Source organism: Neofelis nebulosa, chromosome 7 (genome assembly GCF_028018385.1).
Source record: "Neofelis nebulosa isolate mNeoNeb1 chromosome 7, mNeoNeb1.pri, whole genome shotgun sequence".
NCBI lineage: Eukaryota > Metazoa > Chordata > Mammalia > Carnivora > Felidae > Neofelis > Neofelis nebulosa.
In genome coordinates, this window is record NC_080788.1 from 135,647,189 (window position 1) to 135,665,941 (window position 18,753).

The following is an 18,753-nucleotide window of genomic DNA, read 5'->3' on the forward strand; positions in this document are numbered from 1 at the left end:
GTCATGATCTCATGCTTTGTGAGACTGAGTTCTATGTTGGGCTTTGTGCTGACAAGCAAGGAGCCTGTTTGGGATTCTCTCTCCTCTCTCTCTCCCTGCCCCTCCCTGACTCATTTCTCTTTCAAGAATAAACATTAAGAAGGAGGGGAGGGGAGGGGAGGGGAGGGGAGGGGAGGGGAGGGGAGGGGAGGGGAGGGGAGGGGAGGGGAGGGAAGGGAAGGGAAGGAAAAAGATTAGGCCATTTGCCCAAGACTACAATGCCAGCTAGGTAAGTGGTAGCCTTTTCACCACACCGACAGCGTGTCACACGTTATCCATCCTGTGGATCTTGTCAGTTACAAGTCCAGGAAAAATCCATGATACTGGATTTCTTTGAACAATGAGACGGTTACAGAAAGAACCGCAGGCAAAGACTACAACGGTTAAATGTTTAAAAATTAAAGGGCTGGGACCAGGAAAAGAGGAATGAATAGGTGGAACACAGGATTTTCAGGGCAGAGAAACTGTAGGACACTTGGCAGATGCAGGTTATTACACAAGGGTTGAAACCCATGAAATGTGCACCATCCAGAGCGGCCTCCAATGTAAACTGTGGACTTTGGGTGATGATGGGTCAGTGGAGGCACATCAAGTGTAACACATGCACCACCCTGGTGGGGATACGGATTACAGGGAGGTGATGCCGGGCGGGGGTTGAGGCGGGGCGGCACAGGGCATTCAGGAAATCTCTGTCCCTTCCCTTTAACTTGGCTTTGAGCTTAAAGCTGCTCTAAAAAGTGTATTTAAAAAAAATTGAGAAGCCTTTCCACTGGACAAGAGAGTCTCCTTTCACCCCTCCCTGCAAACCTCCAGGGAGATGATCTGTAAAGGACACAAGCCCCTCATAAAGACCACAAGAAAACAAGCCCCGAGGTAGGTAGAGTGAACAGAGCTCTGGAGCTGGGAGCGTGCGGCGTGCAGCCCCGGGTAAGAGCCCACAGATCGCGGCAGGGAGGTCCTCACGTGTTGCCATGGTTGCTCTCGTCCTGTAGCAGCAGCTCCTTGTGGAGGCCGACCTTCTCCAGCCCCTGGCTCAGTTTGTCCAGCTCACTGGTCAGCTGCTGGCTCTTGAGCTTCTCCAGCACCAGGTCCTGCCAGGACAGGGAGAGGATGCGCGTGGGACGGGAGCCCAGCACGGAGGGCCTGGCACAGGCCCTTCTCAAGGCCGAGGAGCCATCTTCCCGAGTCATGGGTGACTCAGGTGTCCTGAGGGCTGAGCAGACAGTTCCACGGGACAAGTGAACCTCAGGGACATCTTCCAAAGGGAAGGGACAGACGCGCTTTCCCAGCCTCCCAGCCTCCATGGTGATACGGGAAGGACGTGTGTTTGTGCAACGCCATTTATGTTGACCTTTGAGTAGGAGCTTTGAATTCTAACACGATTACCTTTTCTGTGCAGTAATGGAATTAAATGCTCCTTGCGGAGAATTTGGAACAGAAAAAAGGACAAAAGAGATAAAGATTTTACTAAAAACTCTGGTTGTGGTTTATTCTGCAAAAGCAGTTGCTCTCATTTAGGTGGTTTACTTACTGTATGTAGGTCCTCCTTCTTACTCCCACCCATCTTCGAAGCTCTCCAGGCAGGTACTGCTCTCTGCCCAGTGCCCCAGCTACTTGGCATGCAAGCTGACCCCCCACCAAATCCTCAGGCCTTCGACGGCCGTGTGACAGCGTGGCGCTCGCCCAACACTCCATCAGCTCACCCCAAATGTCCCAGCTACCCGGTAGTTCTGGCCAGTGAGTGGTGGGTGGACATGCTGTGGGTCACCTCCTGGCTGCAGCACAGCAGAGCCGGTGTATGACCTTCCAGCTGCCTGTGTCCTGCCTCAGCAGCTGCCCAAGCCCCGTGCTGAGAAGGCGGAGCCATAAATCAAAGCAGCCTGGACTGCTGAGTCACAGCACAGATGACAGGCTCCTGGGGAGTCACCTGGACTCTCACGAATGAGAAGTCAGTCCCTGGCGTGATGAGCCGCTATGACTCCGGGCTTGAGTGTGACCATGGCAGAACTTATCTTCTGCTTCCAGAGGCAGGGACTAGGGGTCACATTAGTGAACTCTCTCTCCCATAGCCTTATGATCTTCCCGCACATGAACATGGAGACATCCCTGTGTTCACCAAATCTATTTCCTTTTCTCCCCTGGCACACCGCTGAAACACGTTCCCCAGCCTCGCCTGCAGCTAGGTGCAGCCATGTGACCACGTTCTGTACAGTGGAGTGCAATCTTTCTTACCCACTGTCTTCCTCATTTACTGCCACAGCCAGAAGAGGACTCCACTGCGGGATGGCCGAGCCACAGGATGGGAGAAACCAGGTGCCCAAGTCACTGAATTTAAGGCTGTCCATGAACAGCCACACTCAACTCCTACCTACGTGAGACTCAACTTCTGTGCCGGGCCATTCAGATGCTGAAGTCATTTACTAAAGCAGTTTATTCCCCCTCAAACACTGAAGGAACCCCCAGAGGGCCCATGCAATAAATACTGGGGAAACAGTAGGATGCCAACTTAGCAAGAAACTTTAGGATGTTCATACCCTTAGAACTCCTACTTTTGCTTCTAGAAATATAGCCTGAGAAAACAGATATATGTATGCAAGTGTCCAGTGGTATCTAAAATAATGAAAAGAATTGGAAAACCACCTAAACGTCCAAAAACTAATTGCAGTAAATCTACAGCATTAAAACCCTGTAGCCATTAGAAATCCATGACTTCAATCTTACTTACTGTAATGAGAAAAGAAAGGCAGAGTAAGTAAACAACAGAAGAGCTTAGGATGCAGGGACGCACGATGTCAAGCGTGTGTATGTACAAATGCACATGGGGAATGACGGGATAAAATCGGCCAGACTATGAGCAGTGGTCATCTCTGGGCATCTCTGGGCAGGGAGATTAGAACCAGTGCTTTCCCTTTGTTCTTCGCACCGGCAGACCTTATTCTGTTCAGAATCAGGGCAGACACACACACACACACACACACACATACACACACACACACACACACACACACACACAGTCTCACGTCTGCTCGGGAGGCACACACCCCCACCCCCTCACCACGGGGGAGGGGCCTGCCGGTGCCAGCTCACCTCTCTCAGGGTGGTCAGCGTCCTCGTATGCATGGTGACTTGCTTGGTGAGGTCCCTGTTGTCCCTCTCCAGTTCCTTCAGCTTGCTGGCCGCGTCCCTGCAGCGGGCCAGCTCCTTGTCCAGGGCGCGGCTCTCCCTCTCGGCGGCAGACAGCTTCGCGGTGCTGTCATCTAAGACCGCCTCCTTGAGCTCCACCTGCTGCCACAGCCGCTTTGCCTCCTTCTCCAGCAGTTTCTTGTCTTTCTCCAGCTGGGCCACCTCCTGCTCCAGGGCCTTCCTGTCCTTCTCAGCCCTCTCCAGCTGCTTGTGGGAGAGCCGAAGGGCCTCCAGGTCGCGCCGCAGGACCTGGTTTTCGGCCTCCAGCTCGCCGAGCTCTTGCTCCAGGGCCTGGGACTTCTGGCTGCTGCTCTCCAGGGTCTGCTGCAGCCGCAGGTTCTCGGCGCTCACGCCCTGGTAGCTGAGCTCCAGGCGCTCGGACTTCTTGCTCAGGGCCTTCAGCAGCTCCACGTTCTTCCTCAGCTCCTCCTTCTCCCGCTCGAGCTCCTGGTTCTCCCTCTCGATCTGAGCCATCTTGGCACTGGTGAAGCGCATGGTCTCCACCATCCTGCGCAGCTCCAGGTTCTCCTCGTCCAGCTGCTTGTTGTCCCGCTCCAGACCCTCGAGCTGCAGGGACACGTTCTGCAGGGTGTCCAGCGACTTCCTGAGCTTCCGGTTCTCCAGAGCCAGGCCCCGACTCTCGCGCTCCAGGGCGTCCACCTTCTCGGTGGCGGTCTTCAGGGAGGCCACCTTCTTGGCCAGCTTCTCGTTGTCCTTCTCCAGCCGGTGCAGCTCCTTCTCCAGCTCCTCCACCCGCTCCACCTTCTCCTTCGCCTGTTCGAAGTCCTTGTGCAGCTGCTGCTTCTCGAATTCCAGCTTGCTGAGTCTGCTGCTGGTCTCCGTCACCGTCTGGTGGAGGGCTTTGTTCTCCTTCTCGATGTCCTTCACCCGGGCCTCGCTGCTCACCTGCGACCTCTCCCGCAGCGTCCACACTGCCTGGTTGAGATGATCCTTTTCTTGCTCGAGATCCTTGATCTGCGGAGAAATATAACGCGAATGACACAGGAGGTGGCTGTTGCATGGATAAATTTCAGTGACCTGGGTCCAAACTAGGAGAATAAATTGTAGGCCCCTGAAGGACCACCCAGAGCCATCCCATTGCTTCCCAGGCCAAGGTCAAGGGCAGTCATTACTCAGTTCAAGCCAAACACATCCACAGCAGTCACAGCGATTCACAAATGTAAACCACTTCTCTTCCTCTTATTTACAAGAATGAGAATGAAAGGGATTTCTCTGGTACTCCTCATCCTGGGCAGCAAGACCCCCACGACCTGAGCCTGCCACCTGTGGCCTCCCCGTATGCCACTCTCCCCTGCTGCGGACGCTGCACGTGATGTTCCCTCTGCCTTGAACACTCCCCCATCTTCCCCCCACTGATCTACAGCATCTCTGTCCCCTCCTCGTCCTTCAGGCTCAGGGAGAGTGTCAGCTCCATGACTTGAACATGGCTGGCACCCAGCAGGACGCTCTCCCTGGGCATCGTGACCTTTTTTCCGCCCATACTTTGGGGATGTGCAATAGCTAGGCCTGGCAGGACAGGTAGAGAGAGGCCTGGCTTCTGGCTGGCATCACTGAGCCACTGCACCAGCACTGCGTTGCCCACCCTGGACCTCTTATAGCGTGAGCCAAATAAAGCTCAAAGGTTTGCCAGGGTTCTCTGCTAGGACACAACCGACGTTTACAGCTGGACCTGTTCTTCGTCCTGAGGGGCCGTCCTGTGCACTGCAGGCCATCTGGCAGCATTTCTGGTCTCCACCCACAGGCCACGGGCACCTTTTCTCTCCTCCCCCAAATCACGACAATCAAAACCAGGACTGCCGCTGTCACCTGGGAGGCAAAAGCTGACCCCTGTTCCTGCACCGTCAGCTAAAAATGGCCGGTTTGAGGGCAGCTAAGCTGGGTCAGTGGTAACACACAGATCACTCATCAATTATAGGCAGTGGCTATAATCCTGGACTCTCCCTCTTGTAGGCAGAGTTCCCAAGACAGGCGAGAAGGAACATTCATCCCGGAGGCACCCACCTGCCTGGCTCTGTCGGCCTTCAGGGTCTCCATGTCACTCTGCAGCTGCTCCTTCTCTTTGATCAGCTCCTCACTCAGGGTCTCCAAATCCTGGTTGCTCTGCTTTTCTCTCTCCAGCTGGGTCTGTAACTTTTCAATCTGTGGAGCCAGAAGAAGACCCAGCCAGTGCAAAAGTCACTTTCACAAAGTGAACATTTTAAGACAAACCAAAACCCTGCCAGCCTCACAGAATACTTGCACAGGCCTCTTCTCAAGGAAAAACATCCAGGTGCTGTTCCGTAGCAACCTCAACTCTTAGCTCACACCTTGCACTTTCGGCTCAGGGAAGAGGGGAGGGTCCTGGGCACCAACCAACCAGTCAGCCTCCCTCTTACCCCACCCCTGCTCATCCTCACTGCCAAATGTTCTTAGCCACACCCAGGTCCCTTGCTTCTGTCTCAGGCCTTGTCCACGCTCTCAAGGGTCAGAGCACATGCTCTAGGGGCCACCAGCCACCACTGTTGGATGCCCTGCAGGGACTTTGGACTCACCCTCCTACCCTCTCCTTCACAAAGGCCACCTAAGTTGGGGACACACCTGTTCACCCAGCTGCTCAGAGCAGTCTTCTGATGCATCTCTCCTTCCACTGTCACCCTCCAATAAGTTTGTCAGCAAGTCCTGTCCTCTCTACCTGTGCCCCTCCCCCTCCACATGCCCCCTGACTACCCCAGGCCTGACCATGTTCCATCTTTTTTTTTAAAGTTTATTTATTTTTTAGAGTGTGTGTGTGTGTGTGTGTGTGCGCGCGCGCGCATGCGTGCAAGTGGGGGAGGGGCAGAGAGCATGAGAGAGAGAGAGAGACAGACAGAAACAGAGGAGGAGGATCCCAAGCAGGCTCTGCATTATCAGCACAGAGCCCAACTTGGGGCTCGAACTCATGTACCGTGAGATCATGACCTGAGCTGAAATCAAGAGTTGGATGCTCAACTGACTGAACCACCCATGCGCCCCTGGACCCCACTCCATCTTGCCTGGATGACCACCTGTATCACCTCCTGGGTGCCATGCTCTTGGCTAAGACCCACCAGCATCCATCCTTCCTAAACATGAACTACCTAGCTCAGGGCTTCTCACACTTTATCATGCCCGATACCCACATTTATCATCGTGGTAAATGCAGATTCTGACTTGGCAGGCTGAAGGCAGGGCCTACAACTCGGCTCCTAGGTGATGCCCATGTCACCTTTTGCAGTCTGAGGGCTTCGTGGGGGCTGCTGTCCCTCCCTGTCAACCCCAAACTCCTTATCACTGGGGACAGGAGTTGGGGAAATGGCACTGACTGGTGTCAGAGGGACACAGGTTCAGAGTCTAGTCCCTTGCTGCTAACAACAGGACCATGATGAGCAAATTTCTATAAATGACATTGGGCCAGTGGCGTCCATCTTCATGAGCTATCCCATCAAGTGCTCAGCATGCATCTGGCAGGTGTCAGGTGTGCCAATGTCAGCAGACCCTCCCCAAGAGCGTGCTGCCAGTGACGGGTAAGGGAACAGGCAAGTATTACTTACCATCATGCAGTGGACGACTCTGGGCCAGAGCAACTAAGTGATTTGCCCAAGGCCTCACAGTGAGGACACAGCAGGCCTAGGATGCACACCAGTGGGTGACCCCAGACCTGCTCCCAGGCACTGTCAGCAGCCTGTGGTGCGTGCCCCCTGCCTTCCCAGCTCACCCGCTGACCTCACTGGTAATCCTTTACCCTGGCTGCCCCTTCTCTCCTGGAGAAAGGAATGTTCTTCCAGCCTCTGCATTTCTGATTGTTCTTGCTTCTAGTCTGAAGACACGATGTCCCCACATCCCACCTATCACTGCTGGATGCCCACTGCCATCTTTCTCCCTTTCTGGTTCTTTCTGCCATGGAATTGGAGCCCCTATTCTTACCCATCCCCGACGGACCACAGTGGCCCTGGGGGAGCTCGCAGGGCTGAGATGTGAGCTGGCCGTAGGCCTGTCAGCCCTGAGAGGGCTTCCCATCCTTCCTCAAGTACCTGGCTCAGGTTATGGACTCCCAGAGTATGTGGGTGCCAGGGGCCTTCCCCTCAGCTCTGGATCTGTACACACCCTCAACGGGTTGCCTTCCTGTCTCTGAAACTAAGGATTCTTTACTTCTTAGCTCAAGGCGTTCAACTTGCAAGGTATTGACACAGTTATAGTCACGAGGGCGAGGCAGTTTCTCTAAGTCCCATGAAAATTTCATTAATTAGAAGGAAGATATTAACTTTGGGGAACAACGGTTCCCACAGACATCCTGAACCTAAGCAAGCTTGCAGCCTGGGCTATGTGCAGGATGATGAGAGAGCCGGGCTAGCACGGCAGGGGGCGGGAGGGGCCTCCAGGTCACTGTGTCCTGGTTGGCCCTTAACCCTCCTTTGTAGACACCTCCCAGGGTAGCTGTGCCATCTGGGCTCATCCCAAGGCTGTGCCCTCCCTTGTTCCAGGAGTCACTGTTGGGGATGTGTCCCCTGTGGGGCTCAGCTGGGTTGGTGGTTCACCTATTGACCAAGAAATGCCAGCTGGTGACTGAGACACACTCCATGGAGAGAAGCGCAGAGTGAGGTGACCAAGGCTGGGGAAAGGCAATTCCAGAGGAGCTGACAGGCTCCCTCCGGTGTTCTGTACCAAGCTGGATGGTGCGGAGAGAACGTAACTACCCACGCTGGGTCAGAACAGATCCAGCCAGACCCCGGGCAGGCTGAGGACAAGGAGAAGAGGTGCTCCAGTGGGCAGAAGGACTCCCTCCCCAGGGCTCCTGACTCCGGACACAGGATGGCTCCAGTCTGGGAACAGTGGCACCTCCCTTTTACCAGGGATGCTGTGCCAAGATATGCTCCCATAGGCTGCGGCAGGGAGGGCTGCTATCCCCCTGGAGAAACGATCCAGAGAGGAAGCAGGAGGTGGGACTGAGAGACGGGGGCTCAGAAATAATGTTGGGCAGGCAGCACCCACTGCCGGTCCTGTCTGTGCAGAGGAGGGACCAGGGTGGACCCCAAGGGGAGGGAAAACCTCTGAGGCTGGCTGGGAGCTGGGCCAGCAAGATTTCAGCACAGCTTTCTACGGCAGACCCGTGAGGACCTGTGGAGTTGAAGGTTCTCATTTCTCGAAAGGTCAAAAAAATTTTTTTTTTTTTTTTTTTTAGTCTTGGCTGAGGTCAGACTGCCATTTATAAAGACATTTCCTGTGCTAGGCCCATGTGAATCTAAACACCCAAACCATCTAGTCGCCCTCCACACGCTGCTCTGCATTAAGACACAGAGCACAAGCGAGTGTGTTTTCCATTGTCCTATGAGAGACGACAGACTTTGGCACCTACCACGCTGCGGAGCACACAATGCTTCAAAGGGACCAGAAGGGTGAGTAACCGAGCCTGGGAAGTCCCAGGAGGGGACGGGAGAGACCATTTCATAGAAGGAGGGGCTGCCCCAAGCCTCCCCCAGAGAGGAAGTGCAGGCAGGGCCAGCACCAGTGGACCCCAGTCTCTTGTCTGCAGCCCAAGCTCCTCCCCCTGCCGGTGCAACCTCAGTCAATGACACTGGCCAGACAGTGGACAGGTCGGGACAGACACCCAGATACCCAGAAGCGTCGGCCCTGCACAGTGGTCAGCGGGCAAGAGCACTCTTGTCCTCTCCCTCAGCTGCAATCTGGCAGCTGGTGTGTGGATAGCCCACGATGCAGGTGTGCTGTCTGTAGTGTGGGTGACGTCTACTGAGGCCCTGTGACCAACACATGCAGGCAATCCCTGGCTCTCAACTGCCCTTTCGTGCACCTGATCCGCATCCCCTGTGTGAACAGGGGTCCTCGTAACCGGAGAACAAAGACGGTTTGGGAGCCTCTGTCTGTCCTCCCAGAGGTCTGGGCTCTACAGTGCTAAATCAAAGACCCAGCAGTTGTCCTGAAAGGCAAATGCAATTTGGCCATCTCTTCTTCCTCACCCCATAAACCAAGAGAAAGAGGTGTGCTCTGATCTTGTGTTACCACCAGCAATGCCCTAAAATAGTCCATCAGTGTCCTATACACACGTGCACACAGGCATGCCTGACATCACTGCTTCCTCTTCCCGTGCCCCATCCTATGCTTTTTAACAGTGCGTTCTTTTCATAGAGCACTTACTATGTACGTGCCCGACTCTACTTACACTAACCCATAAAATCCTTACAACCCCCATTAACCCCATTTCGCAGATGAAGACAAGGCACACAGAGGTCTAGTCACGCTGGGGCCACATTTGCATTTGTGGTGCAGGGACAAGCCATGCTGCCTCTGGTCAAGGACATGCTTATTCCTCTATTATAATGAACTGTGCCTGCAGTGGATTCTGCATTTTTCCCAGCTGTGCACACTCACCAACACCTGAACGCTCTGCCTGGCTGCACATTATAGACAAGGGCTGGGGGAGGAGGTCGCCCACCACCGGCTGGGGTTACCTTCTTGCTGAGCTGGTGGTTCTCCTTTTCCAGCTCTCCGCACTTCAGGCTGCTCTCCTCCAGCGCCAGGGATGCATCCCGCAGCCCCTGGATGGTGCTCTGGAGGCTCTGGTTCTCCTTCTCTAGCTTCAGGATGCGGCTAGAGGCACATTCGTTCAGCTCAAACACAAATGACTTCCGGGAGGCTGAAACACAAAGTCAGGTCACAGTCCAGGTTCCAGGAGAGACTCTGCTTCCACTCTCTTCCCCACCCCGGGATCAGCTGGGTGCCTCACCCCCAGTCCATGCGGTGCTGCTATGGTCAGCACGCTAGAGACCTTCTCCGGTAGTTCCAGTCCCTCTGCCAGCTCAGCTGGGGTCTGGGGGAGCAACCAGGAGCTTAAGAAGAAAGCGGCTCATAGAGGAGGGACCAATGTAAAAGTCACAGACTAAGGGCTGGGAACTGTTTTTACCAAGCTGCTAACTTGACTGTGCACTCAAGGACTGTACAGACCAACAGAGATGGCAAAGAGGTGACATTTCTGGGCCGGTTCTGGGAGGTTCAGCAGGAGGAACATGATAATTGACTAGTTATGTCTGCCACAAGTGGTCAGCAACTGTGTGGGGATGTCTGCCAGGTACTTGCCATCCTTTTGACAGAGATTTTGTAATTTCACAATTGTACTGGAAAAAAATGAGATGGTATATATAAATTGCTTTAAAATTCTAAGTGAGATGAAAATGTGAGCCAAAGACAGAAAAAGGCAGATTATCTACTCTGCTTCTAAAACAGCTCAAATACAAATAAATGAAGAAGGGGGCACAGACCCAAGAGTCAGGGGACAGGAGTTCTTGGCCCCATCCTGCCACAGCAGGTGAATGATATTAGGTAACTTAAGGGGCTTTTCTGGAAAGGAAAAAGGAATGTATGTGAAAGCCCCTGAGAGAAGGGATCAGGGCTGTCCTGTCCTCTTCTGTCCCGTGAGAACCATGCTCAGCTCTGGGAGCCTTACCACACTGTATGGCTAATATGGCCTCCCCCACCTGCTGCTTACTCATCACGCTAGGGCCTGGAGGTACCAAGAGCTGAAGGCTTTCATAGCAAGCACATCAAGCTGGAAAAAAAAAAAACGTGTGTTTGGATCCCCTGCATGATCCTAAGAACTGGAAGGCATCCAAATCCCTCCCTGAGGTCTCTTCACCCACCAAGGACAGGAGTACAGACCCAACAAAGCAGAAAGGCCTCAAGACCACAGGCAACAACAGGCATGCAGCAGTGGAGGTGGATGGAGTGTCCGCAGTGCTGACCATCCCCGCACTAACGCACCCACGAGCACATGCGCTCTCGATGTGCAAAAACGGGTGCACAGAGGGCTGTCTCGACTGTGCTACGAATCCAACTAACCTGACCTAAAACCCCACTGACTCAGAACCTGTGATCACTGGGACAGCATTCATGGGAAAAATCACATTTTTCATTGTGGTGCAATATACAGAACGTAAAATTTACCATTTTTATCGTTTTCAGTACAGTTCTACGGCATTAGATACATTCTCACTGGTTAGATTCAACCGCCCCCACCATCCATCTGCAGACTTTGTCATCATCCCAAACTGAAGCTCTGTACTCATGGAGGATAAATGTGAAGGTTCCACACATTAAACAAAGGAATTGATTACAAGCCTCATTTCCCCTTCAGTGAAAGGCAGGCCCTCAGAGACAATGAGGACCCAACAGTTTATCACAAAACCACCAATGACTCTTGACTGAGTGCTTCGCTCATTAGCACCCCCAGCAATCAGATTTGTGAGACAGGTCGTGTGTGTGTGTGTGTGTGTGTGTGTGTGTGTGTGTGTGTGAGAGAGAGAGAGAGAGAGAGAGAGAGAGAGAGAGGGAGGGAGGGAGGGAGGGAGGGGTGGGGGTAAGAAGGGAGGGAGGGAGGGAGGGAGGGGTGGGGGTAAGAAGGGAGGGAGGGAGGAGTTTTGACACAAGAGCAAGACAGGAAGAAAGAGGAGCCCTTCCCAGAGTGCCTGTGGGCCATGTACAGTGTAACGCTTCACTGCCTCCCATCACTGGATACTCAAGGCAATCCTGCGAGGTGGCTGCATCACCCCCATTTTGCAGCTAAGGAAACTGGGCTGGCCAACTAGCTCTGACTCAAGAAGCCACCACACCATACATGCACAAGCACTTTCGGGCTCTGCTCACATGCCACCATTCAAACCAAAGCCCACGAGCTCCCCGCTAAGCACTAGGAGTTGGGAACACCAAGAATAAATCATCATCATGGACCTGAAAGGGCTCACAAACACACTCAGTCGTGTGAATCGGTGAGGCTTCCGACTCCAACAGCCGCCCTTGGGTGTCACTGAAACACTCCCTTTTGTTTTTTTTTTTTTTTTTTTTCAACATTTTTTATTTTTTTTATTTTTGGGACAGAGAGAGACAGAGCATGAACGGGGGAGGGGCAGAGAGAGAGGGAGACACAGAATCGGAAACAGGCTCCAGAGACACAGAATCGGAAACAGGCTCCAGGCTCCGAGCCATCAGCCCAGAGCCTGACGCGGGGCTCGAACTCATGGACCGCGAGATCGTGACCTGGCTGAAGTCGGACGCTTAACCGACTGCGCCACCCAGGCGCCCCTGAAACACTCCCTTTTGGTCTGATACTGTCCTAGGCAGCCTGCACCACCTCTCTGCCTCGCCAGGGGGCAGCGGTCCTCCCCGGTGAACCTGAAATCCCAGGGCAGGAATCCATGTGAACCACCCCCACCAACCCTCAGGCCCCACCACAGCCCCTGGACACCATGGCACAGGCAGAACTAACTTCTCACACTGATTAATAATTTAATCAACGTATTTTAGGTTTGGAGCTTGAAGAGAAGAAATACCCAGCTGCTTTCAGTAACCCCTCCATTATGTTTAGGGATGTTTATCAGAAATGAAAAAGTCCCCCCAAACCCACCCAATACCCTACCCACACTCTGTACAGTTCTAAGTAAACATTAACTCACACTATCAGGTGCACGTGTACTATTTTTGAACAAAGGAACTGGCTTATTGTTTGCGGAGCGCTGGAGCTTCCTGCTGCCCCACCCGCCAATCCCCAGCCAACACCTCCCTGGGGTGCTGGACACAGGGGGGAGAAGAAGAGGCCTGGGTCCTGTGAGGGGCAGCCACTTAGCAATCCCCACCCAGAGAGACAGAAAACAGACTGCATCCATCTTGCCCAATTATGCAAATGAACAGAGGAAATAATGCCCGGGGTACGTGTATAGTGGAGATTAATGACCACTGGGGGTGTCACCTGCCATCCAGAGCTTTCAATCATCCATAGAGAGGCCTAACATGTCCTCTGGGGGTCAGCGTGCTGTAATCTGGAAGCTCCTAGGACTGTCCATATGGGAAACGAGAAAGCTGGCAACGCTTAATTTGCATTTCATGTCCCGACACCAAAGCTGCCGGACCCCTCATGTTCTCCTTGGGGAGAGCAGTGATGAAACCATTCCAAATGGCTCTTGATGGAAACCCTATTTACTTGGGGTGAATGGCTAGACTGACACGGAAGATTCTGAGCCAAGGGTTCGGCTCCCTGGATGAGAAAGCTGCTGCAGGCCGGCTGAAGACCCCAGGCGGTACCCACCATCGGACAGGTCTGCGTTCTTGGACAGCTGCTCCAGCTCCCAGCCGAGGTGCACCGACTCATTCATGCTCTGCTTCTGGGCTATCTCGAGGACCATGTTCTCTTCCAGCAGCTCCTCAATTCGTTTCTTGTCTGTGTCCCGGTCCTGGTGCAGGAAGAGCGAAGGAGTGAGGCTGTGGCCAGGGGCTCCCACTGGACAGGCTCCAACCCCCAGGCACCTGCCCTCGTTCCCCCCCCCCAGGATGAAGGGATGCCATGCACCTGGCTCACTTCCCAAAAAATACAGCTGCAAGGAAACCTTTCCAACACAGGACCAGCTGAGTTACGGCCATTAAGAGATACCCTGCCCCAGTGACCTAGGTAATGAACAGAGACCTGAGGTCTCTAACTGAATGCTGTCTTGACAAAGTGACACACTATGCAGGGCTTTAAAGCAAGTAATGTGACGACAGGTGGTTCTGGGGTCCTCAAGCAGGCCTCACACACCTTGAAGAGGCTGTACAGAGACTCACAAAATCACAGCTCAACCCGCACCATGAAGGCCAGCAAGGACCTTCTTGCCACAGACATGCACATACACCCACGCCTACGGAAGAGCACAAGCGGTCGAGTCCCGTGTCATGGGCGTCGAGTGCTGCCCACTCAGTCGCGCTGAGCTTAGCAAGCTGCCCACCATGGTTCATGAGCCACCGCGGCGGCGGCAGCAAGAGCCCAGGGGTGAAAGCCCCGAGGAGGGCACGGCATAAATTGGACACCGCCCCAATCTGTTTCAGATGTAGTGGCGGGAGCTGGCAATACCAGTTCCAGGTCGTGAAGCTTGGATTTCAGCTGCAGGTTCTCTTTCTCCAGCTCGTGAACTTTATCGCCCCGGGCCCGGGCTGCAGTCAGCTGCTCCTCCAGCATGGCCTTGGTCTCGATTAAAATGATGTTGTCCTCTCTCAGCTCCTGCTCAGCAAAAACATACACGAGAACTGTCAGATGAAGGCACCTGGCTCACAACCAGGGTTCTGGACCGAAAACACACAATGTAGGGGTGAGGCCGCTGTGCAGGGGTGGGAGGTACGTCTCCACCTTTCGGCACCCCCACCTTTCTCACTGGGCCAGACCAAATGGGCTTGCCCTACTGAAAGAAAAGCCCCCGGATCAAGAAAATGGTTGAATTTGGTGTCTTCCTTGGTAGACACTTCCTCGATGTCTATGCTGCCCATGGTATGAAGATGTTTGCCATTTAAAACCTCATCTGGTTGGACAAGTGGACTCTGCTGACAGACATGGGGCCTTGCTGAGTCCCATTTCTTTCTTTTTGTTTTAAAGTTGTTATTTTTGAGAGAGCGAATGAGCATGGGCGCAAGTGGGATAGGGAGAGGGAGAGGGGGAGGGGGGAGGGGGAGGGAGGGGGAGAGGGAGGGGGAGAGGGGGGAGAGGGAGGGGGAGAGGGGGAGGGAGAGGGAGGGGGAGAGGGAGGGGGAGAGGGGGGAGAGGGAGGGGGAGAGGGAGGGGGAGAGGGGGAGAGGGGAGGGGGAGAGGGGGAGGGAGAGGGAGGGGGAGAGGGGGGAGGGAGAGGGAGGGGGAGAGGGGGAGGGAGAGGGAGGGGGAGAGGGAGGGGGAGAGGGAGGGAGGGAGGGAGGGAGGGAGGGAGGGAGGGAGAGGGAGGGAGAGAATCCCAAGCAGGCTCTGTGATGTCAACACAGACCCCGCTGCGGGGCTCAGAGAACTCATGAACCGTGAAATCATGACCTGAGCTGAAATCAAGAATCGGATGCTTAACTGACTGAGCCCCCCAGGTGCCCCGAGCCCTGTTTCCTTAACAAGAAAGAGGTGGGGCTGACAAGTCTGTCCCGGATTCGAGGGATGAGTCTAGCCCTGTAGACTCAACATTCACTCTGTAGTCAGGGTCCTGGGAAGAGGTAGCTGTTGAGATCAGCTTTCGTTCCATACCCAGCTCCTATCTGAACTTGTCACATACGTACTCTTGGAAGAACAACAGTTCTCAGCAGTTTTCTGGAAATGGGGAGTCTCCGAGACAGGTCAAAAACAAATGGGAACCCCCAAAATAAGTACTACCAGCCCCCTGTGTATTAGGCACATGCTGGGTGTGGAACGTGATGGCCATTCCCTCGAAGACCCCCTTCGTGGGCGAGGGGCAGTGGGACTCTTCCTCCTGCACCAGATAGCCCAGCACACACGACGGAATTCGGCTCATTTGCTCCATTTCTCCTCCCTCTTTGTTATGGGGCTTCTTGGTTTCTCTTCTCCTCAGAGCCCTTCTGGCACCACTCAGGATCCTTGGAGGGACAGTTTCCCAAAACGCCTTCACAGCGCGTGCAAACACACACAGGTTGGAATGTGTCTGCAGAGTTTTCAAAGGCCTGCCCCCCTAACAACTGGGAAGCTCTTGCTTATCCACTACATGTGTGTCTTCCCTGCACTGAAGATTCTTGGTCGAGGGGGAAACCACGTGCCTTCTGGTCAGTGGTCACGGTTCTGATCAAAGCGTGGCAGCTGTGAAGGGTTTAAGACTCAGATTACCTAGACATCCTCTCTCTGTCGGAGACCCTGTCTACTGTGCAGCTGGCCCTGCCCTGGGCACACCCTCTACCTCACTCATCCCAACAGCCCCGAGAGGGAGGCAGGGACAGACCCTTTTTACAGATGAGGAGGCTTAAAGTAAGCCATGAGCCCCAAGTCACAAAGCCGCTGAGGGGTGAAGCTGGGACTTGAGCTCTGGCCAGAGAGGTCCAGACATGTGTTCTCTTCACCACCCTCAGCTGACAACTCATCCTCAAGGGGCTCACGTGGGAAAGAGGCCAAGACCAGCCATAATGATGTGAGCCAGAGCACATGGGGGTGTCAAGCAGAAAGGCTGGCCCTTCGTCTTTGGCCACTGCCCCCACTGTTCACACCCTGAGTTCCAGCAGCTGCACCCACCAGCACTTTCCACCATCACCTCACTACTGGGCTCTCCGTGCCCACAGCACAGACTGCCCCTTCATCCTCACAACCAACTCCTGATCAGCCTTCAAAACCCAGCCTGAGTTGCCCCCTCTGAGAAATGCCTGCAAATTCACTCTGTCCTGCTTGCTGAACCAGGTACTTGGGCTCCCAGAGTGCCCTGGACACGCTGTGCGGCAATGTGGCCTGCCCTCCTCCCCCAGACCTTAAACTCCTCAGGGTAGGGCTGTTCCATTTCTGCCCTTGTGAGCCTCATAGATTTGTTCAATAACACTGTTGGCTGAATCGGGTGGGCAGCAGGGGTGGGGTGGGGTGGGGTGGGTGGGGGGAGTCGGGCATGTGAAGTGGGCCCTCAAGGACTCAGCGACTTCCAACAGGCAGGGACAGATAAGAGTATCCAGGAGTGAAACACAGTATGGAACAGGGTGATTTCTAACTACTATTCAACTATATTTCAATCCTCTGGCCTTATCAACCTCCACCACATATTAGGCAACAGAAGTACGTCAGCTTGTCTTGGACACCCCACGACCTCAGAAGGGAGGGACTAGAACTCCGTGAAATTGTGCCCCAGCTCCTATGGCAAGCCGCGGGCTCAGCCCAGATGACCGAGAATCTGTATTCCTCCCCCTCTGGGCAGCTGCCTGAAGCCAGCCTGCCCCCCGCAGATCTGACCTCAACTGAACCAGGAGGCTATTTAAAAGCCTGACCCAGCCCTGCGAACAGCTGAGGGGCCACATTTAGGGAGTCACGGGCCAGGTCTGATGGCTGGTCCCCAAGGGGCCAAAGAGCTGCCCCAGCTAATCTGTCGTGCTGACCGGGAATGTGGGCTGACAGGCTCCGATTCCCAGGCCTGCCAATGCGCTATTAGCCATGGGATGTGAAGCAAGTGAATGTCCCTCAACTGTGGATCCTTCCTTTCTGCGACGGGCACACAAGTAGGGCCGATACGGGATCAGACGCAGTAATGCTTGTCAAATACTCCGTGCACGGTGCCTGAGGCCCAGTGAGATAGGAGCATTCCCTCATGCCCCTGTGGTCAGCCCAGCACTCCCCAGGCATCAGCCACCAAGCAACAGGCCAACACTTGTTTCCAGGGGGCCTCCTTGACCCCCAACAACCAAATGCAGAGGTGCGGGGCGGGGGGAGGGGAGGCGGAATCAAACCAACCACCGGTTCCTCCCCGCTGCACTCAGATCACAGCACCCAATGCATCTCTCCGGAACCTAGAGCAACAGAAAGCCAGTCCCGGAGGTGTCCTCAGGACGGGGACGGGGGCACTCCACACCGGGCAGGTGGACCTCCTGCTCACTCAGCCAAGATCGCCCCCTCACTAAACTCCACCTGTTTGCCCCATCCCACTGCCATCAGCTCGGCTCCCTAGAACACCTGCCCCGTTCTTCACCTGCCTCCAGGAGTGTGGTGATCGTACAAACATCAGGTCTGTCTGCCCTGCTTTTACCTATGTACCGAATTTTATCAGCACTCCTCAAGAAGCCGTTAAGAAACAAGGAGAAACACAAAGTCCCAAGTGTAAACAGATAATGAATGTCCCAAGGTTCTTACTCAGTTCCCCAAATTTTAACGTTCCCCACTCACGATACGACATCCAAATTCCCCACATGGACCACTGGAGGCGGGGCCTCCGTCTGCCCTTTCACGGTGTTGTCTGAGGCAGGGGCCACCATCACCTCCTCCTGAGCACCCGTTTCCCCCCACCCCACCACCCCCCCCCCCGGCACTGCTGTGTCTCTCTGTGAGTTCCCTGCCTTTATTTCCTTCCCCCGTCAAGGTAGAGGCCCTGCAGGCAGGCAGACACATTTCAATGCAACCTCCGTACTGACGGCAAAATGCAGACACTGTAAATCAATCCTCAGTTTTTCTCCCATGAAAACAGGACATGTTTAGCAGTGGCTGCTGAACCCTGTGGGCCACCATGAGGCTTACATGTGGTGATGTAGTTGGAGCTTAACCATTCCTAGCATGCGGAAAAAGCTTCATAATACAGTTATAACTGCTCTTTAACACCTTACTGTGCACCTACTCAGGGCCAGGCAGTTAAGTATTTTCAGCTTTTCAGGTCATAAATTTGTCACAACCATCCAACCCTGCAGGTGAACCAAACGCAGCCACAGAAAAATGTATAAACGGACGGATACCGTTGTGCTCCAGTAAAACTTTATACTTACAAGGTGGATGGCGGGGCCAGGTCTAACCCCTAGATGGGCTGTAGTTTGGCCATCGCCAAGCTACACAACATGCTCGAAGTCAGTCAGGCACGGACCTGGCTTCAAGGAACTCCCAGTGTGGGCAGGAAACAGGAAAACACACATCACAGCACCATGTGAGGAGCACTGCCCGGGGTCACATGAAGCACTGCTGGGGCCTGCAGGAGGTGAAGTGTGAAGCAGAAGGCTGGGGACGCAGAGGGGTGTGGACAAGGACAGACAGAGGCAGAATGGCCAGTTTGGATA

The 18,753-nt window shown here is 54.3% G+C and overlaps 1 protein-coding gene across 4 annotated transcripts in view; it reads right to left on the reverse strand.

Moving 5' to 3' along the window:
- CCDC88C (coiled-coil domain containing 88C) overlaps positions 1-18,753 on the reverse strand; it is a 130,211-nt gene that overhangs the window by 32,596 nt on the left and 78,862 nt on the right. For all 4 annotated transcript variants that reach the window (XM_058740035.1, XM_058740034.1, XM_058740037.1 and 1 more), the window contains 6 exons: positions 14,126-14,272; positions 13,328-13,472; positions 9,705-9,889; positions 5,245-5,382; positions 3,127-4,197; positions 1,003-1,130 (listed from right to left, as the gene is read on the reverse strand). In XM_058740035.1, coding sequence (XP_058596018.1) covers positions 1,003-1,130; positions 3,127-4,197; positions 5,245-5,382; positions 9,705-9,889; positions 13,328-13,472; positions 14,126-14,272 — 1,814 coding nt within the window. The remainder of the gene's footprint in view (positions 1-1,002; positions 1,131-3,126; positions 4,198-5,244; positions 5,383-9,704; positions 9,890-13,327; positions 13,473-14,125; positions 14,273-18,753) is intronic.